This window comes from Stenella coeruleoalba (assembly GCF_951394435.1).
Source record: "Stenella coeruleoalba genome assembly, chromosome: 21".
Lineage (NCBI taxonomy): Eukaryota > Metazoa > Chordata > Mammalia > Artiodactyla > Delphinidae > Stenella > Stenella coeruleoalba.
Window position 1 is genome coordinate 2,832,627 of NC_137167.1, and position 25,841 is coordinate 2,858,467.

Consider the following 25,841-nt stretch of genomic DNA (forward strand, 5'->3'; position numbering starts at 1 on the left):
TTATTTGGGGACCTTACTGAGGACCATCGCCTGGGAGACAGCCTCTCAGATAGCTCTGCAGGACTGTTCCAAAGAGGTAAGGGGGAGTGAGGATATATAAGAGTTTCTCTGAAAAACACACATGGGAAGATGCAAGAGTCTGGGTCATTAAAGTTACTCCTTAGGTATGCATCTTTATGTAGGGCCACTATCCTGTTTTTCTCCATCCTGAATTCCGCTCATGGGGCACTAATGGGGGGCGGGGGGTGGAGGGGTGCCAGGCTACAGTGGCTGATAGCTTGCGCTTGCGGGCAGGCAATAGTCATTATTTACTAGGATGGCAAGCAACATTCTTTGCCCTCGATAGTAAGTATATATTCATATTTATTTACCATATTTATAATGTTTCCATGTATGAAGTATATAGTCATTTCTTTTTTTTTCCAAAAATATCAGTTTTGAATCCCTAATCTCGGTTTTAAGTCCAAGATATCAGTGGTACTAGAACCTGCTAAAAGTTTTGTATATAGACCTTGGATTGGAGACTCCAACGAACTGTTGGGAACACACATTTTGGCACATGCCTCCTATTAGGCGAATAAATGCTGCTTCCTCCGGTTCCTAAGTGTGGCCTCCCTTCACGAGATCAGGTAGACTGTTTTGTTTTCATTTGGTGAAAATGACACTGATTCTGGTTGAAAGAGAATTAAAACAGCTATTTTTTGTAGGTCACAGGTCCCTAACACTGTAAACTCAGGTTGGAACAGGATAAACGGCTCGGTAGCTCCCGGCATGCAGCCAAGCACCTGCAAAGTACTAAGACTGCAATTGGCTCAATAAATGCTTTTCGGAGAAACCAGGGAATAAAGAAGCAACGACCATGAGACATGACTGTGCTGAGGACCGGTCCAAACGCTGGCTTTACCGCCTGACCGAGAGCAGCGCGAGCCTTTCTGTACATCCGATCCGGAGGTCCCGAGGGGGCTCTTCCCGCCGCCTCAGCGAAGCCCCTCGGCGCTCCCCCCTCCAGCGTCTTCCCCGCCCGGCCCCCGGCTGCCCAGCCAAGACTGACCACCCGGCTCCCCGGCGCCGCCAGGACCGGGCTCCGCGCATGCTCCCTGGCTGCACCGGGGTCGCTCCCGAGCAGGGTGAGAATCCGCTCCTCCGCGTCTTGGAGGCGACCTGGAAGAGCCGTGACGAACGCACTAGGTCCCCAGAGGAGGAAGCCGCCGGGCAGAGGCGCAGAGTGCCCGGGAGGAGGCTACTCGCGAAGCCCGGAAGCCCTCCCGGATCCACCCTGCGGCTGCCGCGCGACCCCGGACTTGCGCAGTAGCGTCCGCGGCGGTGGCGGCGGCGGCGGCGGCGGCAGCACGGGCCGCGGCGGCGAGGTCCGGGGCGTCCCCCAGCCGGAAGGTCCGGCAGCCTCAGGCCGCCTGAGGCCTCCCGCGTCATGTCGGCCCAGGGCGACTGTGAGTTCCTGGTGCAGCGAGCCCGCGAGCTGGTGCAGCAGGACCTGTGGGCCGCCAAGGCTTGGCTGATCACGGCCCGCAGCCTCTACCCCGCAGACTTCAACATCCAGGTGAGGCCGGGCGGGGGCGCAGGTGGGGCGCTCCTCCCCGCTTCCCTGAGCCCCCAGCAAGCCCGGCCCAGGGGACCCCGGGCCCCGCTCCGGGTCGGGGCGACGGGAGCGTTACCCTCTTGGCGGTCGGGACAGCGCCTCGCGCCGCCTGGGAAGGCCGCCCGCCGGCTCGTGGGTCCGGACGGCAGCCGCGTGGGCGCGGGTAGTGGCGGGGGCAGGGCCGGGGTGGGGTGTTCTAGGTCCCCGTGGGAGGGAGCTGGGGTGCAGTGTAGTGAACACAGGCGCCAGCTCCGGGCTGCGGCTGTGTGAGGGGACCAATACCGCGCATCTGCGGGCCCCGCGGTTGATAAAGGCATCCGAGTGACGCGAACGGCATAGACCTGCACCGCGTTGCCGTCCGGGATAGTCAGAAGCCCCGCTGGCCGCCGGAGACGTGCCTGCGCTAATCCGGGGCTCCGGGGCCGCGCGGCGCGAGCCCTGAGGCTCCGTCAGCACGTGATGCCCGACCCTGGGACCTCCGGGGCGGTGGGGTGAGCCGGGCCGGCCGGGCGGAGGGCCTGACGCGGCCCCGGCCCGTGTTGCAGTATGAGATGTACACCATCGAGCGGAACGCGGAGCGGACGGCCACCGCCGGGAGGCTGCTCTACGACATGTGAGTGGGGACGCCGCCCCGCACCTCTCGGGAGGTTTCCGTTCTGTCTGTGGCAGAGGGAGTTGGGGGAAGGTCCTCAAGTTCATCTGCGTGTCCGGCACCTAAAGCTTAACTTGGTAGTGGTCTAGGCCTTCCGTTAACTGCAGGGAAGTCTTCTTAGGTTTTATTCTTGTTACAGCTCTTCCATTCAATCATTTATTTTACTTTGGGAATAACGTAATACAGGCTCCTCGCAGAAGTTGCGACGGTACTGAAGTGTAAAGAATAATCAGTGGAAGTCCCTCCTAACCTCGGCCCGAATTCAGGAGTGTGTGTGTCTGTGTGCATGTACGGCCCAGGACGCATCAGTAGGTTCTGGGGGAGGAGTTGCAGCGGTGAGCGCCTACTAAACACCCACTGTGATGGGGCTCTTTCCAGGCCAGCATGTAGGGATCTACTTGGTTCTTTCTCCTGTCTGCATAGCGTTTCAGCCCTCTTTTGTCGGCGGACATTTAGGTAGTTTCCAGTTGTTTGAAATTATATTCAGGGTGTCAGAAAGCAGTTTTGTACTCACATTTGGGTGTTTTTCTGTAGAGTAGATTCTTAGAGTAGGTTTTCCTAGTCGAAGGGTATGCGCATTTTAAATTTCGATGCACTGTCAGATTACTCTCCAAAAAGTACTGTTCAGTTTACATCTCCACTGACCGTCTTTGAGTGCCTGTTTTCCCACACCTTCGCCAGCATTGGATATTATCCGTCTTTCCCTCAGCTGTCAATTTTTGCCGGTGCTGTAGGAGAAGGCAATATCTTGCTATTTTTTAAAGATTTGTGTTTGTTGTATTACTAATAAGACTGAGTATCTTTTCAAATATTTGGCTGTTTGTATTTTTTCTGTGATTTACCTTTGCCCATTTTTTTCTTTGGGGAGTTTTTTTTTTCTTGTTTGCCGTTTAGTAGTGTTTTGCATATTATGGACACTTGTCTTTTCACTTATTAAAGAAAACTAAAGACTTTTGTGAGTACCCTCATTTTTGTTAGTTTTTATTTTTATATCTTTATTTCAGTTTGTTTTGGTACATCTATGTATTCACTTGGAATATAGTAAAATGTGTTTTTCTCTGATGCTAGCGTTTTACTTTCTTTTTTGGATACTATTTAGAATCTGACATTTTAATTTAATGCATTCATTTTAAAAATAGGTTTGTGAATTTCCCAGATCAGCCCGTGGTGTGGAGAGAAATCAGCATTATTACATCAGCATTAAGAAACGATTCACAGGATAAACAAACCCAATTTTTAAGAAGTAAGAATAAAATGATAACTTACTGGTGTATAAATTACTACTTCTGTAAGTCAGAAAGAGAAATACAAATACCGTATGCTAACGCATGTATATGGAATCTAAAAAAAATGGTTCTGATGAACCTAGTGGCAGGACAGGAATAAAGACACAGGCGTAGAGAACAGACTTGAGGACACAGGGGGAAAGGGGAAGATGAACAAAGTGAGAGAGTAGCACTGACATATATGCACTACCAAATGTAAAATAGCTAGTGGGAAGCTGCTACACAGCACAGGGAGATCAGCTTTGTGACCACCTAGAGGGGTGGGATAGGGAGGGTGGGAGGGAGAAGCAAGAGAGAGGGGATATGGGGATATATGTATACGTATAGCTGATTCACTTTGTTGTACAGCAGAAACTAGCACAACGTTGTAAAGCAGTTATACTCCAATAAAGATGTAAAAAATAAAATTATCAACATCGATAAATAGCTAAGGTATTAAAGCTATCATTAAGATATCAGAGATAAGATATAATAATGTGTTTTATGCTACATACTCTAGCAATATACATAATTTATAAAATTAGAAGCAAAAATGTAAAAGAAGATAATTCATCTAATTTTTATAAAATGTCTGCATGAGATTAAAAGTAATTATATTTTGGAAGTTTTGCCTACTTGGGTAAAAATACTAGCAATTATTTCACCATAGTAAAAGTGACTCACAACTGTGAACCCAATAAGATGCAGTTTTATTGAGCTGTTAATTTTAAAAATAATAATTTTCTGAAAAACAGAAATATCTAGAAAGTGATCATTCTTTTTACTGTTATTAGAACATAATGATGGTGCTATCTCATATAATACAGTTGTAGATATACCAAAATGTTTCCAAGTAGAATTATATTATAATAAAAAACATATAATTCTTTTTAAAACCTCTGGAATACCAAGTTCTTTGTAGTAATTTCACAAAAAAGTCACATCTGTGGTATTGGTACCCATATGCATGTTTTGTTCTTGGCAACTGAAGCCTGTACAAATGATGTCACTTGATCCCTTGAGCATATGCTTAGAACCCTTTAAACTTTCTTAAAGGATGTGGATTTATCAGTTAGCCTGGGAAACTGAATATATTTTAACAAGTTCTACAGTAATCATAAAACATCTGTAGATTAGACAGATCTCCACAGAACAGGAGAGAAACTTTTAGTAATTTATGACCTTTCTCATTAACCTTCACTCTGTGTTGGTTGCTGTAGCCAATCCAGTATTTCAGATTTTGGATAAAAAAGAAAGTAGATTGTTTAGGTCATTTCAACTTAAGTGAGTGTTTTTTATCTCAGTCAGCAGCAAACACTGCTGTGACCCTTCCCAGACATCATTCTTCTCTTCTAGATCCAATAAGGCCTCCAAAGGTTTTATCGTCATTCAGCAAATATCTTATGCCCAATAATATCTGACCCCAAAGCCTTCCAGGTTGTAGGTGAACTCCAACAATAGTGATTCTTCACTTAGTATATACCATTCTGTACATGATGATGCCTTATTTCCACTTTTGCTTCCGTATTTTCTTTCTGAAAGAAACTTTTAAAAGTGAAATATGTTATATACAGGTTTATTTGAAACTCTTCCTGGTCGGGTCCAGTGTGAAATGTTACTAAAGGTTACGGAACAATGCTTCAACACTTTGGAACGATCAGAAATGTTGCTTCTACTTTTGAGACGATTCCCTGAAACGGTGGTACAGCATGGGGTAAGATTTGATCCTTTCCTTTTTCATAAAAGAGTATAAAATTGATCAGTGGACTCACGAGTATGTTTAAGAGCTACAGTGTGTATTATTCTAAAGTAGATTATTCTAATTCTGAGGAGTACCAGATAAGATTGAATTCAAATCAAGGAATTTTTGTCAGTAAAGCTAAAAGGGTGTCACTGTTACCAAACTCTATGAATATCCAGTAGGAGTTGTGTTACCAGTGTGAGGAAACAATTACCAAGCCTTGACAGTGCAACTTATCTTCAATTTGTGAAGTTCACTAAAGTTTTAAAAAATAATCTGTTTCATTGTATTGAACACTGTATATTTGAATTTAAAGGAGAGCCATAGTTTGTATTCTTAACGTTTTTCATATGCTTTTGCCATATGGTCACTGTTTTCCCTCTACTCTGCCCTTTCCTCATATCTCTAATTATTATTGAGTGCTACTGGCAGGCATTGGTCGGTGTTCAGTAGGTCCTTCTATACTCCTTAGATCCGTTGAGGTAGACAGCATCCTACTTTACATATATGTTAGTCACTTCCCGTAGCCAGTAACGGAGAAGTGGGATTCAAATCTTTAACTTTCTTAATTCAACCTCTTTGGCTTATTCTTTCTGGCTCCACTTTTCTGGCTGCTGGCCCCAGTTAACCTTCTCTGTACGTCCGTATATTAGTTTCAACGACCGCCGTAACAAAATACCAGAAACTGGGTGCCTTAAAACAACAGAAGTTTATTCTTTCACAATTCTGGAAGCTCGAAGCCCAAAAGCAAGGTATGGGCAGGGCCGTGCTCCCCGTGAAGGCTCTGGGGAGGACTCCTGCTCACCTCATCCTGGCTTCTGGGGCACCAGCGATCCTTGTCATTCTTTGGCTTGCAGCTTCATCTCTCAGTTTCTGCCTCTGTTGTCACGTGGCCTTCTTTGTGGTCTGTGTCCCTGTGTCTTTACATGACCTTCTTATAAAGATACCAGTCATTGGATTTAGGACCCACCCTGATCCAGTATGACTTCTACGAAGACCTTTTTTTTTTGGCTGCGTTGGGTCTTCTTTGCTGCGCACAGGCTTTCTCTAGTTGCGGCGAGCGGGGGCTACTCTTCATTGCGGTGCGCGGGCTTCTCACTGCGGTGGCTTCTCTTGCCGCGGAGCACAGGCTCTAGGCATGCAGGCTTCAGTAGTTGTAGCATGTGGGCTCTGTAGTTGTGGCTCGCGGGCTCTAGAGCACAGGCTCGGTAGTTGTGATACACGGGCTTAGTTGCTCGGCGGCATGTGGGATCTTCCCGGCCCAGGGCTCGAACCCGTGTCCCCTGAATTGGCAGGCGGATTCTTAACCACTGCACCACCAGGGAAGTCCCACGAAGACCTTTTTTATAAGATAAAAAAATATATGAGGTCACATTCTGAGGTTCTGAGTGGACGTGAATTTTGGGGGGATGCTGTTCAACCTGGTGTCCTCCCTGACGATTACTCTTTTAACTTTCTGTCTCATGTAATTGTTTACATGGTTCCCCTCTCCCCCCACCCCATGCATCCCCAGGTGGTTGCAAGGAAGATGATGCAGGTGTTGGTGGATTTGGAGAAGCCAGCTTTCTACTAGGCTAGGGCATCAGTAATGGGAAGGTGGCCTTCTCAAACAGTTGTGTCCGACCTAGTCCAGGCTGTATGACTGACTACTCCCGGCAACTCTTGAAAATGTTGTTTTGTCTACATGATACATCTTGATGTAGAGAATAAAGTTAGTTTCTACATTTCTTAGAAAAATCTCTACATCTGTATTATCAAACTAGCTCCAGTGCTTCCATTAAGTTTCTTAGACATTTTAATTTTACTAGTTCAGGGGAGAATAACCAAGACAGAGTGGTCTGTGGTCAGGTGAATGTAGGGTTCCCTTCTGGGTGGTGTTGCTGATGCATTCTTTTGTTTTCTAGTCTTTAAAATGATAATATTTGTTTCTTGGGTAAGTTTGAATATACAAACTATGTGGTAAATCAAATATGGTGTTTATTCATGTAATTCTGACATCTGAAACTTAACACAGATGATTAATTGTATTTTGAAACAGGTTGGCCTTGGGGAGGCACTGTTGGAGGCTGAAACTATTGAAGAGCAAGAATCTCCTGTTAACTGCTTTAGAAAATTATTTGGTAAGAAAAATTACATTTTGTATTCATTCCTTATGCTAAGTAGAATATGCTGGGGGTAAGTGTCATTTCAGAAATAAGGTCATTTGTGGAAAGCAGAGGAACTTTTCGTATTATGGGATTTAAATCCGTGTTTATTTTTTCAGTTCAGAAAGCATCTTAAACAACTCCTAAATTTTTATTATGTAATAGTTGATACTTCTGAAAGAATATGTGTAACCATGTATTTGAGTATGAGGCATACTAATAAACACCTGAATTTCCACCCAAACATCACTCATAATGTGGAATCTGCCTGTGTGTTTCCTTCCTGACTCCATCCACTGGTGTCCCTCTGCACTGCATTTTTTAAATAAATGTGCCATAAGGGGTTTCTTTTTTGCCTATATATTTCAGGTACTACATTAAGTGAACTCTAAAATAAATTTTGTTTTTGCCAGAACCCTAGAGTAGACAAACAGCTTAATCGGTTTTTCCTCATTTTCCCTCTTCAACAGTGTGTGATGTCCTTCCTCTAATAATTAACAACCATGATGTTCGGTTGCCCGCCAATTTGTTGTATAAGTACTTGAACAAAGCAGCTGAATTTTATATCAATTATGTCACTAGGTCTACTCAAATAGAGAGTCAGCATCAAGGTAAGTGGGAATAACCTGCAGTTTATTTTATTGTATTTCTTACTTTGTAAAATTTCAAGCTCAGAAATCCCTCAACATTCTGATTATTCTCCTCTGGATACATACCAGTTTGATAGTCTTGCTAAAAGATGGTTCCTAGAAAAAAACACTACAGTTAAGAGATGAGACTTTTCTGGAGCCAGTTTTACCCCTCGATTGAAGCAGTGAACCTGCTGAACTGTAAGGTTAGCTTCATACGTTAACCACAGCTCAAAGGTCCCTTCCTACTCTACCAGGGGCCAGTGGTGGGTCTTTGAATAAAACACACAACATGTTGAAGTTCTGTGTTCTTGCCTCTTGCATGGGGAGTTAGACGTTTTTTCTCTATAAAGTACTGCATAAATAGTAAGTAGTAATGGTAATTGTAAACTACTTTTTGTTCACATCTCAGGTACCCAGGAAACGTCTGATTTAATGTCACCGAGCAAACGTAGCTCTCAGAAGTACATAATAGAGGGGCTGACTGAAAAATCATCCCAGATCGTGGACCCTTGGGAGAGGTTGTTTAAGATTTTGAATGTTGTTGGAATGAGATGTGACTGGCAGATGGATAAAGGAAGACGGTACAAAACTGTTCATTTCTAAGACTGCATAACAAATCTTTTGATAGCATACTCTCTATAAAACAAAATACTTTTTTCTAAAAGCATATAATGTATAGGGACACCTCTGTCTGGGCAAATTCTGTAACACTCAGTATTTATGCAAAAGAGTGTGGTTTTTCATTTTATTAAAAGATTCCCAACGGGAGTATGAACTCTTAAGATGATATTGAGTTTGAAGAACTCCTTGGTGTTTAGAGGAAAGAGAAGCTACTTGGCATGTTTGTGTCATGAACTCTTGGCCTGTTGCTGCTCTACTTCGGAAGAGGAATTTGCATCCGTATGCAGACAATGAAGAATAGTTTTACATGCCTAGAGCCACATTTGGTAGTTGTAATGGTTCTATTGGGGCTTTTCTCTGGTAGACCTTTTGCTGACAAGCCCAGAGTAATTAAATAATTTTTATTGTCCTTCACCTTTCAGAAGCTATGGTGATATTTTGCATAGAATGAAGGATCTCTGCAGATACATGAACAACTTTGATAACGAAGCTCATGCAAAATATAAAAACCAAGTGGTTTATTCCACTATGTTGGTCTTCTTTAAGAATGCATTTCAGTATGTCAGCAGCATACAGCCGTCTCTATTCCAAGGTTGGTTGAAGAATTTTAGAGTGTCTCAAAATACTGGCCTCATTGTGGGTGGTGAGGAAGATGAAAATGTTTACCTTAACATTGTTCTTGGATCCAAGTAATTGCGGGGTGATGCCAGAGCTTTCATTAGTTGTTGATTTTTATGTAAGAAAGTTTTCATTAAAAACTTATATATCAAAGGATGTAGTGGTGCTGTGAAACTACAGATATTGAATGCCTCTTTTAAAAAAGCAGCAGATGTAGCTAAGTACTGAAGTAGATTTCACAATGACTTCTCAACAGACAAAGATTTTTAAAATAAGATGTATGCATATAAATTCTAGAGAATGTGAAAAACAGGAAAACTACAGGGTGAGATCACCCACAATACTTCCAGTATAATGCAGCTCTCATTTTTGTGTATTGACTATAGTGTTTCATATATTTAGATTTGTTTGGAATTTATAACAATAATGTATGTGTGTATGTGTGACTTGGTAGTTTTTCTTTTTTTGGTAATTTTATGCTTCGTGATCATTGTAAAAAATTGTCCACCACTGAGAAAGAACCTTTATTAACAATTTGGTTTATATCTGTACAGTTTTTCATTTCTGTATATGTATACTTATTTGTTTACCTAGCTGGGATGATACTGAATGTATTTTCACACGATGTTTGAGTAAATTTCCACCTGATATTAAGTACTGTTTCCCTGCTGCATTTTTAAGTGTTGGTGTTTTCCCTCCATCCACAGGTCCTAATGCCCCTAGCCAAGTTCCACTGGTTCTTCTGGAGGACATATCAAATGTATACGGTGATGTAGAGATCGATCGCAATAAACACATACATAAAAAGAGGAAACTAGCTGAGGGAAGAGAAAAAACCATGGTAATTCTTTCAGATATAATTGTTAACAGATTATATGTTTATGGTTTGCTAGAAATGAATCTTTGTAAAACATGGCTCTGGAGCTAAATTGATAAAGCTTGGGTCTTTTAATTATAAAATATAATTACTATATAAAATCAGTGGTTCTCCACTAGAGGTGATTTTGCCCCCTGGGTTATTTGACAGTGTCCGAGGGCATTTCTGATGGTCATGGCTCAGTGGGGAGGGATTACTGTTAGTACCTAGTGAACGGAGGCCAGGGATGCTGTTACACATGCTCCTGTGCACAAGGAGAGCCCCACAGCAAAGCGTTATCCAGCCCCAAAGGCCGCTAGTGCTGAGGCTGAGGAGCCCTGGTATAAGTCGTTTTTACCTGTTTGACTTAGTGCCATCGATTAAATTTAAAAGGCAAAACCAAATAAACTACCTTGGACATATAGAGGGGGGTGCCGAGGGGCACTGGCCGCCGAACGGGGAGTTCTTAGCCATCGGGGTAGGAAGTCATAACCCCAGGGGAGATGTTGGAAAGGTCCCATGAAGGAGGTTGGCATTTGACGCCAGCCTCGTAGGGTTTTGTTGTTTGGAACTGGGAAGTAGATTTTGTTAAGAAGGGGCAGCTTGCACAAAGATGCAGGAAACCAGAGAGTGAACCATCAGTCTTCTGGTCTGGCCTGCTGGCAAGCCAGTGCCCAGCGCTGATTTTCGAACTCTTTTTAAGCAGAGGAATCCTTTCTTTCAAGGAGCACTTTTGTGGAGGCCCGTCATGTAATGTGACAGTAGGGATGCTCTCGGTCAGGTCTCAGCAAACTTTGTCCTGTAAAATGCTGGGTGGTGAATGTTTCAGGCTTTGCAGGCCATGCGTCTCCATTGCAGATACTCAGCTCTGCTCCTAAAGTGCAGAAATAGCCACAGACAGTGGGAGACAGCAGGGTTTGTCCTGCAGGGCATAGCGTGCCAGCCCCTCTTCTGGTGGAAGTGTGAGGGCAGCCAGGAGTCTCATCCAACTTCTGTCCCCTCTTCTCTCCGCCTTTCAGTTTCTTAACATGCTCTTCTTCAGCCCTTGGGTAACATTTAACGAGACCCTGGCTTGATGAGAGACAGGTCTGAAAATCAGTTTAATCTGATGTCTCCAAGGCTCTGGAGTATGAAATGGTTTGGAGTGGGAAGACGTGGCCCATTCTGAATGTGCGTGTAAGGGTATTAACTAGTTCTGAAAAACTGGTTTGTTTCCTTCCACAGAAAAATGCTCAACATGCACAATTTTGCTTTGAAGCCCAACCCTGAACCCCAGGCTGAGATCTCCGTGCTAACCAGGCTTTCCCAGATGCCCTCTGTCTGCTCTTTCATTCTTTCCTGACATTCCCAGGCGGGGTAGCTCTTGTCAGCTCTCCCTTCTGCTTTCTGAGGGTGTGTGGTTTCACAGTAAGACCACAGACACCTCTCCCACCCACATAGGTGGTAGGTTGTGTGTCCCTAGTCTCAATGAAAAGCAGTGGCCTGTCATTCAGTGTATGTAGCGTAGCCGCGCCCTGAGTTTCTCTCCACCCCCTCCCTGTCCAGGCACCGCGGCCTCTGCCCCGGCTCACCCGAGTCATCATCCTGGCTCCCTGCTCGCACTCTTGCCTCCCACAATCTCTCCTCTCCCCAGCAGCCTTAGTGACCTTTTTACAATGTGAGTAAGACATGGCTTCTGCCTCTGATGGCTCCGCATCACTCTAAGAATAAAATCCAGACTCTTTCCTTTGGCTTCAGAGCATGCACTGAGCCGCCCTCGGTGCTGCAGACACACTGGCTGCCGCTGCTCCTGCCCGGGCCCCGGCGCAGCTCATAGCCGTGCACTGGGGCGGAGTGCCTTTCTGTGCCTGGCTGGGTCCCATCGGGCAGTGCTCAGCCCAGAGCTGAGCTCTCTCCCGGAGGCTGCCTCCAAATGGCCATCAGTTTTCTCTTTTTATTACTGTATCTTAATTCTGCATAGCCCTTATTGCAGTTTATTTTTCATTCTTTCTTGGTTGGTTGGTTTGCTGTCCGTGTCCCTTCACCAGAGTACAAGCTCCACGGGGCCAGTGGCAGTGTCTGGGCATCCATCTGAACGGTGCCTGCGCCCCAGCAGGCCTTAGGTGAGCTCTGGTGCGCGAGGGGATTCACACATGCCCTCCCGGGTGTGGGTCCGGGCAGTGGTACAGCTGTGTAGCCTCTGGCCCATCCGTTCCTCCTTCCATCCTTCACTCGTCGTGTGCCGTCTAGCAGGCTCTGCTCTCATGCTCTGACCCTCCAGGCAGTCTGGGGTCTCCGTCCCACTGCCTGCCCCACCCAGTGCAGGTCCAGCCAGGTCTGTTTGTCCCATTGTGGCAAGGGACATACCTGGTGGCCCATGAGCTCAGCTCACAGACCTGTCTTGTTTTACTCGTAGTGTTTTGTTTTGTTTTGTTTTTACTAACCTAGCACCTAAAACTTGTCTTGTTTTACTCGTAGTGTTTTGTTTTGTTTTGTTTTTACTAACCTAGCACCTAACTAGTAAAACTTTACTAACTAGCATCACTATCCAGATGTCTGACTTCCCTTTAATAATTGGTGTCTCTGATAATGCTGGCCCTTGTGGAGGCCCACCCCTGCAGTGGGGTGGACATTCTCCCCGCAGCCTAAGTGCCTGCCAGGCAGCTGGAGCCGGGGGCAGTCTTCCCTGTGGGCAGGGTGTTCCACCACGTACACTCGTGTACCTTCCCTGAGGTCAAGACTCCTGCTTCAGAGCATCCCTGCAGAGCCTCAGAGTGCATTGCTGTATTTCGAAATCAATTTCTCGAAATTTTACAGACTGTTTGGAACTCCACAATATCCCCACCACATCTGAGGCCCTTCCAGAAACTCCTGATCTCATTTTGAGGCAGGAATATGTTCCATGAGTTGCCACGGCGATGAACACACCATTCCTATTACTGTATCTCACTAGATGGCCCACGTGTGGCCCACATGTGGCCCCGATGAGCTAAGATGCCTGACAGATGGGTTTTGGTTTTGAAAGGAATTGGGGTGTGTGTCATTACTAAGGGGATAAGGATATGAAACTAACTAGGGTGGGACGGGGAGGTAGTGGGAGGGAGGTGCCAATTTTTTCTGAGTTTAGCTTGAGGATTGGAGCTTTTTATGTTTGTTTTAACTATAGTTGTTTTACAATGTTGTGTTAGTTTCAGGTGTACAACTTCAGATTCTTTTCTATTCTACGTTATTACAAGATATTAAATATAGTTCCCTGTGCTGTGCAGTAGGTCCTTGTTGGTTATCTATTTTATATATAGTAGTTTTTATCTATTAATCCCATACTCCTAGTTTATCTCCCCCCGCCCCCCCTTTCCCCTTGGTCACCATAAGTTTGTTTTTTATATCTGTGAGTTTGTTTCTGTTTTGTAAATAAGTTTATTTGTGTCTTTTTTTAGATTCTACATACAAGTCATATCATATAATATTTGTCTTTCTCTGACTTACTTCACTTAGTATAATAAGTCCATCCATTGGTCCTGCAAATGGCATTATTTCATTGTTTTTTGTGGCTGAGTAGTCCATTGTACATATATACCACATCTTCTTTATCCAGTCATCTGTTGATGGACACTTGGGTTGTTTCCATGTCTTGACCATTGTGAATAGTGCTGCTATGAAGATTGGGGTGCATGTATCTTTTCCAATTAGACTTTTTGTCTTTTCCACATATATACCTAGGAGTGGGATTGATGGATCATATGGTAGCTCTACGTTTAGTTTTTTAAGGAACCTCCATACTGTTCTCCATAGTGGCTGCACCAATTTACATTCCCACCAACAGCGCAGGAGGGTTCCCTTTGCTGCACACCCTCTCCAGTGTTTATTATTTGTACACTTTTTAATGATGGCCATCTTGACCAGTGTGAGGTGATACCTCATTGTAGTTTTGATTTGCATTTCTCAAGTAATTAGTGTTGTTGAGCATCTTTTCACGTGCCTGTTGCCATCTGTTTGTCCTCTTTGGAAAAATGTCTGTGTAGGTCTTCTGCCCATTTTTTGATTGGGTTGTTTGTTTCTTTGATATTGAGCTGCATGAGCTGTCTGTATATTTTGGAAATTAATCCCTTGTTGGTCGCATTGTTTGCAAATATTTTCTCCCAGTCCATTGGTTGTCTGTTCATTTTGCTTATGATTTTCTTTTTTTTTTTAAACATCTTTACTGGAGTATAATTGCTTTACAATGGTGTGTTACTTGCTGCTGTATAACAAAGTGATTCAGCTGTACATATACATATATCCCCATATCCCCTTCCTCTTGCATCTCTCCCTCCCATCCTCCCTACCCCACCACTCTAGGTGGTCACAGAGTACGAGCTGATTTCCCTGCGCTATGCAGCAGCTTCCCACTAGCTATCTGTTTTACATTTGGTAGTGTATATATGTCCACGCCACTCTCTCATTTCGTCCCAGCTTATGCTTCCCCCTCCCCGTGTCCTCAAGTTTGTTCTCTACGTCTGCGTCTTTATTGCTGTCCTGCCTCTAGATTCTTCAGAACCACTTTTTTTTTTTTAGATTCCATATGTATGTGTTACCATATGGTATTTGTTTTTCACTCTGACTTACTTCACTCTGTAGGACAGACTCTAGGTCCATCCACCTCACTACAAATAACTCAATTTCATTTCTTTTTATGGCTGAGTAATATTCCAGTGTATATATGTGCCACATCTTCTTTATCCATTCACCTGTCAGTGGACATTTAGGTTGCTTCCATGTCCTGGCTATTGTAAATAGCGCTGCAATGAACATTGTGGTACATGACTCTTTGAATTATGGTTTTCTCAGGATATATGCCCAGTAGTGGGATTGCTGGGTCATATGGTAGTTCTATTTTTAAATTTTTAAGGAACCTCCATACTGTTCTCCATAGTGGCTGTATCAATTTACATTCCCACCAACAGTGCAAGAGGGGTTCCCTTTTCTCCATACCTCCTCCAGCATTTATTGTTTGTAGATTTTTTGATGATGGCCATTCTGACTGGTGTGAGGTGATACCTCATTGTAGTTTTGATTTGCATTTCTCTAATGGTTAATGATGTTGAGCATCCTTTCATGTGTTTGTTGGCAGTCTGTATATCTTCTTTGGAGAAATGTCTATTTAGGTCTTCTGCCCATTTTTGGATTGGGTTGTTTGTTTTTTTGATATTGAGCTGCATGAGCTGCTTGTAAATTTTGGAGATTAATCCTTTGTCAGTTGCTTTGTTTACAAATATTTTCTCCCATTATGAGGGTTGTCTTTTGGTCTTGTTTATGGTTTCCTTTGCTGTGCAAAAGCTTTTAAGTTTCATTAGGTACCATTTGTTTATTTTTGTTTTTATTTCCATTTCTCTAGGAGGTGGGTCAAAAAGGATCTTGCTGTGATTTATGTCGTAGAGTGTTCTGCCTATGTTTTCCTCGAAGAGTTTTATAGTGTCTGACCCTACATTTAGGTCATTAATCCATTTTGAGTTTGTTTTTGTTTACGGTGTTAGGGAGTGTTCTAATTTTATTCTTTTACATGTAGCTGTCCAGTTTTCCCAGCACCACTTATTGAAGAGCCTGTCTTTCTTCCATTGTATATTCTTGCCGCCTTTATCAAAGAGAAGGCGACCATATGTGTATGGGTTTACCTCTGGGCTTTCTGTCCTGTTCCATTGATCTATCTTTCTGTTTTTGTGCCAGTACCATACTGTCTTGATTACAGTAGCTTTGTAGTATAGTCTGAAGTCAGGGAGTCTGATTACTCCAGCTCCATTTTTCTTTCTCAAGATTGCTTTGGCTATTCGGGGTCTTTTGTGTTTCCATACAAATTGTGAAATTTTTTGTTCTACTTCTGTGAAAAATGCCATTGGTAGTTTATAGGGATTGCATTGAATCTGTAGATCGCTTTGGGTAGTATAGTCATTTTCACAACATTGATTCTTCCAATCCAAGAACATGGTATATCTCTCCATCTGTTTGTATTGTCTTTAATTTCTTTCATCAGTGTCTTATAGTTTTCTGCATGTAGGTCTTTTGTCTCCTTAGGTAGGTTTATTCCTAGGTATTTTATTCTTTTTGTTGCAGTGGTAAATGGGAGTGTTTTCTTGATTTCACTTTCATATTTTTCATCATTAGTGTATAGGAATGCAAGAGATTTCTGTGCATTAATTTTGTATACTGCTATGCAAATCAAACAATGTGATACGCCATATTAAGAAACTGAAGGATAAAAACCATATGATAATCTTAATAGATGCAGAAAAAGCTTTTGACAAAATTCAACACCAATTTATGATAAAAACCTTCCAGAAAGTAGGCATAGAGGGAACCTACCTCAACATAATAAAGGCCATATACAACAAACCCACAGCCAACATCGTTCTCAGTGGTGAAAAACTGAAACCATTTCCTCTAAGATCAGGCACAAGACAAGGTTGCCCACTCTCACCACTATTATTCAACATAGTTTTGGAAGTTTTAGCCACAGCAGTCAGAGAAGAAAAAGAAATAAAAGGAATCCAAATCATAAAAGAAGAAGTAAAACTGTCACTGTTTGTAGATGACATGACACTATACATAGAGAATCATGAAGATGCTACCAGAGGGCTTCCCTGGTGGCGCAATGGTTAAGAATATGCCTGCCAATGCAGGGGACACGGGTTCGAGCCCTGGTCTGGGAAGAACCCACATGCTACGGAGCAGCTAAGCCCATGCGCCACAACTACTGAGCCTGCACTCTAGAGCCCGCCAGCCACAACTGCTGAAGCCCGCACACCTAGAGCCTGTGCTCTGCAACAAGAGAAATCACCGCAGTGAGAAGCCTCCACACCACAATGAAGAGTAGCCCCCACTCACCTCAACTAGAGAAAGCCCGTGTGCAGCAACGAAGACCCAATGCCGCCAATAACAAAAAAACAAGAAACAAAACAAAACAAAAAGAAAAGATGCTACCAGAATACTACTAGATCTAATCAATGAATTTGGTAAAGTAGCAGGATACAAAATTGATGCACAGAAATCTCTTGCATTCCTATGAGTTTCTTTGCTGAGCAAAAGCTTATAAGTTTAATTAGGTGCCATTTGTTTGTTTTTGTTTTTATTTCTTTTGCCTTGGGAGACTGATCTAAGAAAATACTACTATGATTAATGTCTGAGAATGTTTTGCCTATGTTCTCTTATAGGTGTTTTATGGTGTCATGTTTTATATATAAGTCTTTAGGCCATTTTGAGTTTATTTTTGTGTATGGTTTGAGGGAGTGTTGTAATTTCATTAATTTGCATGCGGCTGTCCAGCTTTCCCAGAACCACTTGCTGAAGAGACTGTCTTTTCTCCATTGTATATTCTTGCCTCCTCTGTTGAAGATTAATTGACCAGAGGTGTGTGGGTTTATTTCTGGTCTCTATTCTGTTCCATTGATCTGTATGTCTGTTTTTGTGCCAATACCATGCTATTTTGATTACTATAGCTTTGTAGTATTGTCTGAAGTCTGGGAGGGTTATGCCTCCAGCTTTGTTCTTTTTCCTGAGAATTACTTTGGCAATTCTAGTTCTTTTGTGGTTCCATGTAAATTTTAGGATTATTTGTTTTAGCTGTTTGAAAAATGTCATAGGTAATTTGATAAAGGATCACATTAAATCTGTAGATTGCTTTTGGTAGTATGGCCATTTTAACAATATTAATTATTCCATTTCAAGAACATGAGATACCTTTCCATTTCTTTGAATCATCTTCAGTTTCCTTTATCAGTGTTTTAGAGTTCTCAGCATATAGGTCTTTCACCTCCTTGATTAGGTTTATTCCTAGGTTTATTTATTTTTTGACCTGATTTTAAATGGGATTATTTTTTTTTTTTACTTTCTGATATTTCATTGTTAATGTGAAGAAATGTAACAGATTTTTGTATATCTATCTTGTATCCTGCTCCCTCGCTGAATTCATTTATTAGTTCTAATAGTTTTTGTGTGGAGTCTTTAGGATTTTTCTATATAAAGTATCATTTCTTCTGCATACAATGACAGTTTTACCTCTTCCTTTACAATTTGGATACATTTTATTTCTTTTTCTTGTCTAATTGCTGGGTTAGGACTTCCAATACTGTGTTGAATAGAAGTGGTAACAGTGGGCATCCTTGTCTTGTTGCAGATTTCAGTGGGAAGGCTTTCAGCTTTTCACCATTGAGTATTATGTTGGCTGTGGGTTTGTCGTAAGTGGTTTTATTATGTTGAGATATGTTCATTCCCACTTTGGTGAGAACTTTCATCATGAATGGATGTTGAGTTTTGTTTTGTTTTTTTTTTTCTTATTTATTTTTTGGCTGCATTGGGTCTTCATTGCTGCACAAGGGCTTTCTCTAATTGCAGTGAGCAGGGGCTACTCTTCATTGCAGTGCACAGGCTTCTCATTGCGGTGGCTTCTCTTGTTGTGGAGCATGGGCTCTAGGCGTGTGGGCCTCAGTAGTTGCAACATGCAGGCTCAGTAGTTGCAGCACGTGGACCCTAGAGTGCACGGGCTTCAGTAGTCGCAGCGCATGGGCTCAGTATTTGTGGCACACAGGCTCTAGGGTGCGCAGGCTTCAGTAGTTGTGGCGCACAGGCTTAGTTGCTCCATGTGGGATCTTCCCGGACCAGGGATCAAATCTGTGTCCTGTGCGTTGGCAGGCGGATTCTTAACCACTGCGCCATCTGGGAAGTCCAGATGTTGAGATTTATCAAATGCTTTTTCTGCATCTGTTGAGATAATCATATGGTTTTTGTGTTTTCTTTTGTTAATATGGTGTATCACATTGATTGATTAGTGTTATGTTGAACCATCCTTGTGACCCTGGAATGAATCTGACTTGATCATGGGTGTATGATCATTTTTGTGTATTGTTGGATTCAGTTTGCTAATATTTTGTTGAGGACTTTTGCATCTATATTTATCAAAGATATTGACCTGTAATTTTCTTTTTTTGTAGTGTCTTTGTCTGGTTTGGTATCAGGGTGATGGTGGCTTCGTAGAATGACTTTGGGAGTGTTCCCTCCTCTTCAGTCTTTTGGAAGAGTTTGAGAAGGATTGGTATGAGTTCTTCTTTGTGTGTTTGGTAGAATTCCCCAGTGAAGCCATCTCATCCTGGACTTCTGTTTATGGGGAGTTTTCTTAATTACAGATTCTGTTTTAGTGATTGGTCTGTTCAGAGTATCTGTTTCTTCTTGATTAAGTTTTGACAGGCTGTATGTTTCTAGAAATTTGTCCATTTCTTCTAGGTTGTCCATTTCATTGGCATATAACTGTTCATAGTACTCTCTTATGATTTTTTTTGTTTCTCCAGTATTGGTGGTTATTCCTCCTCTTTCATTTCTTATTTTATTTAGTTCCTCTCTTTTCTTCTTGGTGAACCTGGCTAGAGGTTTGTTGGTTTTGTTTATGAGGATTGGAGCTTTTAGGTGAAATATTTTTACATATTTTTTAAAAATTTTATTGAATCTAAAAAATTCAGTTGATTTACAGTGTTGTATTAATTTCTTCTGTACAGAAAATTGGTTCAGTTATACATACATATTCTTTTTCATATTCTTTTCCATTATGGTTTATTACAGGCTATTGAATATAGTCCCCTGTGCTATACAGTAGAATCTTGTTTTTTATCCATTCTGTATATAATAGTTTGCATCTGTTAATCACAAACTCCCAGTTCTTCCCTCCCCTATTCCCACCCTTGGCAACCACAAGTCTCTTCTCTATGTCTGTGAGTCTGTTTCTGTTTCATAGATGTGTTTATTTGTACATATTTTTAGACAGTCTTAGTGGGGTAAAAATCTGCAGGGAAAATTTAATTTGGGTCAATTAATTAATAAAAATGACGTAGGTGGAATAAAAGGGTCAAGAAATTTTCAGGAAAATAAAGTGAAATGGAGCTTTTTTGACTTTACTTGTTTTTGGCAAAAAGTCTGACCATACTCAGTGGCATTTACAATAGTTGCCTTTCTCTGAGGCCCTCTCTTTTCTTTGGCTTTATTTGAGATGAAGAGCAAGAAATGTAGGAAAGTTTATTATAAAGTAAAATGGGTAAGTGCAGACAAATGTAATTCCTGGCCAGACACCTTGCATTGGGTGGCCATTGGAGAAGTTATATGCAGTGAACAAAAGATAAGGAACAGTTTCTCTTAATTATTTCTCAGAGGACTCGGGCTTTAATTTTATGGCACTACAGAACGAACTGTTTCTTGGAAGCAAATTAAATGTCACCTATTGGAAAAAAGTAAACTGTAAAACAGGTGCTACTTAATTAAGCTGTATCCCTAAATGTAAAAATGTAAGTTTTGGCTTTTATAACATTGGTATATTTTTAAAGTTATTGGAAGTTTTAACTCTATAGCTTTACTCTGAAACCAACATAAGCTTAGAATTTTTTTTTTTTTTTTTTTTTTGCGGTACGCGGGCCTCTCACTGTTGTGGCCTCTCCCGTTGCGGAGCACAGGCTCCAGACGCGCAGGCTCAGCGGCCACGGCTCACGGGCCCAGCCGCTCCGTGGCATGTGGGATCTTCCCAGACCGGGGCACGAACCCGTGTCGCCTGCAACGGCAGGTGGACTCTTAACCACTGCGCCACCAGGGAAGCCCAAGCTTAGAATTTATCATCAGAAAACCTTAATTTTAAAAGTAACTATCAAACTTGTGAAAGGATGAAAATTTTATGTTACTTTTTAAAGCTAAATTGTTAAATTCAAAAGAATTGTATTATACTCATGATAGTATCCTTTGATATGAAATTCATATAATAATCAGAATTGGCAACAATAAATGTAATAATGTTTAAGTAGTGACTATCTTTATAACTTTAATCATGTTCTTCACATTCTCTAAGCAGAGTTCAGACGATGAAGACTGTTCAGCAAAAGGAAGGAATCGTCACATTGTTGTCAATAAGGCAGAACTTGCTAACTCCATCGAGGTGTTGGAAAGCTTTAAGCTGGCCAGAGAGAGCTGGGAGCTGCTCTATTCCCTGGAATTCCTTGACAAGGGTAAGGCATGCTCATCCTGTTGTGATATTTCATTTTTTATGGGAAATCATCATGCCGAAAAGGTTCATTATTCTACTCGAAATGTCGTCACTAACGGCTGATTAAATTGATTACAGTAGTTCACACATTTCATAGGATTCTTTTTTGAGCAGGAAATCTAATCAGTTATAAATATTCAAATAACCATTTACCTCTTAGCTCATGCACTGGGGGTGTATTATAATCAGGGTTGGGGTGGACTTGGAGGGGGGGGGGTTGATCTTTCTGTTAAAATTTACATTGCTGGCCATTTTCTTGCTGGGTTTGTCTGGTGCTTTTAGTCGCTCTGCCCACTGCTTTGTGCCCCCTCCAGCCACATGTGACTAAGGCTGCAGAAGGTGGTGCTGTGATGCCTGACTTGACTCCGTTGCTTGAAAGCCCAAATTCCAAACACTGCAGAAAGCCCGCTTTGAGCATAGACAGAAATGAGAGGGAGTTTCCTCTGTATAATATTTACACTACTGAGTATTTCAACACTACTCAGAAATCACTAGCACTCTGCTAACCAGCATATTTTCCTGTACTTTGGGATCAAGGCCGTTACTTTCCTCCTGGCCAGTGGACATTTGTCCCTGGCTTGCTCCTGTCACGTGCCTATACAGGCCCCTTGTTTGATGTGTCATGTCATAGTTTCTAAGTAAACATTGCATCGTCCAGTTCCTCCTTGTCACATCTAGAATGGTGAACAGGTATGTGACTTTTGGAGGGGATGTTTTTCTTTAGGCATAAATCGACTTAAAAAAATGAGTGAAACTCTTAATGTCATATATTTATTACTTTAACTGGGTGAAAGCAAAGCAGTTTAGAAGATAAAGTAATGTGTGAAAAGCGTTTTGAGCAGCTGCTAGCGCATGATGTGTGCTTAGGAAGTGTTGGTGCCTAATAAGGTTATTGCTTGTGTATTACTGGTAAGTATTCTGCCCTAACTTTACTATCGAACTGAAAGTTCAGACCATTGTTTTAGAAATCAAAGTCTAAAGTTACATCCATTTTTTGGTAATTTGTTTCTCTCTGACTATTGTTCTGTTGGTGGGTATGTCAGTTTTATTCTCTGCTTCTGTGTTACGTATTTCTGGTAAATTAACTTTTGAATTCTTGCTCAGAATTTACAAGAATTTGTTTGGCGTGGAAGACGGATACTTGGCTTTGGTTGAGAATCTTCCTCAACGATGTGATCATCTATCAGGTAATGTGTGTTTAAGTACCTGTGTCTTGACCACGGTTGCTGTGAGCATCTTCAGCGTGAAGATGTGTGCGTTTCCTCCTGCTCTGAAGGCAGATGTTCCTTCTTCACTGATGAGGGGATTGTGGTCCACTTTCAGCTGAGAACAGCTCCGGACGGCAGGCTCACATCTGGGTTACTTTTGGGGGGTCCAATCACACCCCTCTGTAAAAGTAAGAGTTTTATTTCTCAGTGAAAGACAAACACTGCTCACCTCTCCTCTCTGCTCTGGGGGAGCCCTGCTGCCTTGCTCTGCTGTCCTCGAGCTACTTATGTCCAGAAGCGAGAGAGGATTCAGTAACGAGAGGGAGAGCTTCCAACCCCCGTTGTTGAAATGGGCAGGTTGCAGCTTCCAGCCTTCATGAGGAGAAATGGTATTAGTAGTAAAATATTCATAAAGAAGTGGTATATCCAAAATGTACTCTACCGAAGAGCTTGTGTCATCTTATTTAGTCTCAAGAATTAAGACTAGAAAGAAAAATCTTTGTATTTATGAAGTCCCCCTACAGATCCTCCACGTAGCTTTAGCCAAGTCGGTTTGATTCTGTAGCTGTGTCCATTCCCTCCTCAAATGCTTAAGCACAGGTGCCTGATTTGTGGTTGCTTGCTAGGGGCGTAATTAGCTCTGGAGATTCTTTAATGGCACTGTTTCCCTCCTTGCTGTGACTTTCTAAGGGTCAATATAAAAAGGCCATAGCCAGCCTGCACCACTTGGCCGCTCTCCAGGGACCGCTTCCTCAGCCACAGATCTCGGGACAGGGGACCTTGGAGCATCAGAGGGCGCTCATCCAGCTGGCGACCTGCCACTTTGCCTTGGGGGAGTACAGAGTGAGTACTGGGTGCCTGGTATGGGGACGTGCAGGCGCACTCAGTAACCTTGGGGCTTTCTTTTTTTTTCCCAGAGTGGCTTTTTAATTCAGTGCATGTTTACTTGAAGCTTGCTCTTTCTGCCTAGATTTTATTATCTCATCTGCTGGTGAAAAGGTTAGTGATGCTGTTTAATTTCCTCCTTTCTATAGCTTCCCTCAAGTTAGGCTTCCATACTTTTCACATTTCCCGCTCATTATTCCATTTGTCTGAGGATGATTTTTACTTTCTTGCCTGGAATCCCTTTAGAGTGGAGTCAGTCCTCTTGTACTTGGACAGAAGAGGCCTTCACCCAGTGGGAGATGGAGATTCACAATAGCATATCTGAACTCAGGTTCTCTTTTTACGTGGTGGTGACACCTCTTAGGGGTGTTGCAGGAGCAGCTGTATGAACAGACCTGCCTTCTCCATGCTGTGAGCCCCTCCTTGCATGGTGGCCGCACAGCTTCGGTCCGCAGTAAACACCTGCATGCGGTGAGCGTGACCAGCGCGGCTTTATACACACAGTTACTGGATAGATTCAGGTCACACCTTAACACACCAACTCGGATTTCTTCTTGTCTCTCTATAGAGATTAAGTTGATTACTTTGTGATTAAAAACGCTAAATTAAATTTTTTCACTTGAACTTTGAAATATGATTTACAATTTGCCGTGATGAATTTTAGAAAGAAAAAGTTAATAAGTATGTGAAGTATTTGCATTTAAAATTGAAATGCTTTTCTATCACTTACGTTGTCAGGTGCCTAATTCTAAGTTTCAATTGATTCCTTTTGCGAACTTAAGAGAGCACATAGTTACGCACACAGATACACACGTGTCGTGTAGAATTAGACAGCCGTGCACGGTACGAGGGAACGTACGATAAACTGGTAGATTTGATTAAGCTACGCAGACTCATTCTCTCTGAGGGCTCCTGTTACCACCTCCGTGCGGGTCGCTCTTAGGCTTTCATCTTTGGTTTCTACCTTACCCGATTCCTGAGTCTCTGACTGCCTGTCTTTGGCTGGGACTCAGCATGTCCAGATGTGCATTTCCTTAGTTCTCTGGACCTTAGACACCACCTGTCAAGTCACAGAGACTCTTACTCAAGCTGGTCCTTTTGTCTCTTCCAGGATGGGGCACCAGTGCTTTTGGCATAGTGCCTTTTATTTCCACTGCCACCACCCTAACCCACGGCTTTTAACTGAGTTTGTTGCCTGTAACCATTTTTCCAACCCTATAAGTTATGGTCAGCTCTCTACAACATTGCTGTCATCATTCCATTTCATCGAGGTGTTGACTTCCTGGGTGCCCCAGGGTGGGATCCCTGTGTTCAAGGACATCTAATTTGAGTTGGAGAGAGAAGTGCAGGCGTTTATGTAAGACAGTTAAAAATCCAGTACTAGCAGTTTGCCTCAGACCTGTGCACAGCAGTCATACAGCAGTCATTCAGGGAAGGGTGGTTTCGCCCAGGCCCACACCCTCGGGGAAAGAAGGTGGGTATTGAAGGAAGGATGGCGGCATATGATTCTGAGTTAACTCCCGGTCTCACTACTCACTAGTGCTGTGACCTGTCTAACTCCAGGGTTCAAGTTCTTAACTCCCCAGCTGCCGATCTCTCAAAGCTGGAGCTTCATGACCCTGTGGCCATGGGTGATTCTGGATGTGCCAGGATACCGACCCCTCAGCCCCAGGCAGTTAGCTGTGGCTTGGGCAGCTAAGCCCCAGATCATTTGCTGCCAGCTCTGAGCAGCCTTACAAATACTATTTTCTGGAAGTGCCAAGACATGAAAAAGGTTGGGAAGATTCCACTTCGTCATCTGTAAAATGGGGGTAGTAGGGGGTTGTGCCTGACACACAGGAAATGCTCCCTCAGCCGATTCTGACTGTTACTACTGGAATTTGATGGGTGGACAGAAGGTGATGCCCTGCTCTCTGTGGCTTGAGACCACCTGCTCCATGGGCACCTGGGGCCACCTCTCATCCAGCAGCACGTCATTGGTCCAGTTTCATGTCTGTTTCCTAAACCACGCCCTCCTTCCCCTCAAGGGAATTGCCAAAACCAGTAGAAAGCCTTCCCCACGTCGTCTTTCTCTCCTCCTTTGAAAACCCGTTTTTCTCTTTTCCATATTTCAGATCCTGCCCCCCTTTAAGGCTTAGATCACCTCCCTGCCTGAAATTTTTCCTGCTAGTTTAGTCTGTGGGTGTTTCTACTTAGTTTTAAATTATGCTCTAAACATAACATTTTAATCCGCCACCATGTGTCCCATTTTGTTAATTTTTCTATTCAGTGAGTTAGTAAATGTCCTTAAGATAGGGACATACTTCTTTTGGATTCCACTGTGCTGTGAAACACTTTGGTAGTTTAGTTAATACTTGATTAATTTTTAGGTTTTGTTCTTTTGTTTTTTAACAGTGAAGAATGAGTTAGTGTTCCCTGAATGGTCTAGTACATGGATTTGATCTCAGTTATTTTTCTACACGGTGTCAAGCAGACAGTACTGGTCACATGGCGTCCTGGGACCGTGCTCCCGAGCTCTGTGCACAGGTGGCCCCACTTGTGCTGCATAGGTTTTAGTTACGTGGATTTGGTTTCAGTCAGAAACTTTCAGTTAGTTCCT

At 42.8% G+C, this 25,841-nt stretch overlaps 1 protein-coding gene across 7 annotated transcripts in view; it reads left to right on the forward strand.

The window, feature by feature from the left end:
- The first annotated feature begins 1,131 nt into the window (after positions 1-1,131).
- The window catches only part of INTS10 (integrator complex subunit 10), a 37,291-nt gene continuing 12,581 nt past the window's right edge, over positions 1,132-25,841 (forward strand). The window contains exons 1-12 of one of the 7 annotated variants that reach the window (XM_079909436.1): positions 1,132-1,558; positions 2,143-2,210; positions 3,389-3,492; positions 5,089-5,228; positions 7,294-7,375; positions 7,870-8,010; positions 8,441-8,612; positions 9,075-9,244; positions 9,978-10,111; positions 20,955-21,111; positions 22,254-22,336; positions 23,048-23,200. In XM_079909436.1, the coding sequence (XP_079765562.1) occupies positions 1,430-1,558; positions 2,143-2,210; positions 3,389-3,492; positions 5,089-5,228; positions 7,294-7,375; positions 7,870-8,010; positions 8,441-8,612; positions 9,075-9,244; positions 9,978-10,111; positions 20,955-21,111; positions 22,254-22,336; positions 23,048-23,200 (1,533 nt within the window). In that variant the 5' untranslated portion in view covers positions 1,132-1,429. Of the gene's footprint in view, positions 1,559-1,593; positions 2,211-3,388; positions 3,493-5,088; positions 5,229-7,293; positions 7,376-7,869; positions 8,011-8,440; positions 8,613-9,074; positions 9,245-9,977; positions 10,112-20,954; positions 21,112-22,253; positions 22,337-23,047; positions 23,201-25,841 lie in introns of those variants that run through there. The other 6 variants (XM_079909438.1, XM_079909437.1, XM_079909439.1 and 3 more) reach the window with 6 other exon arrangements.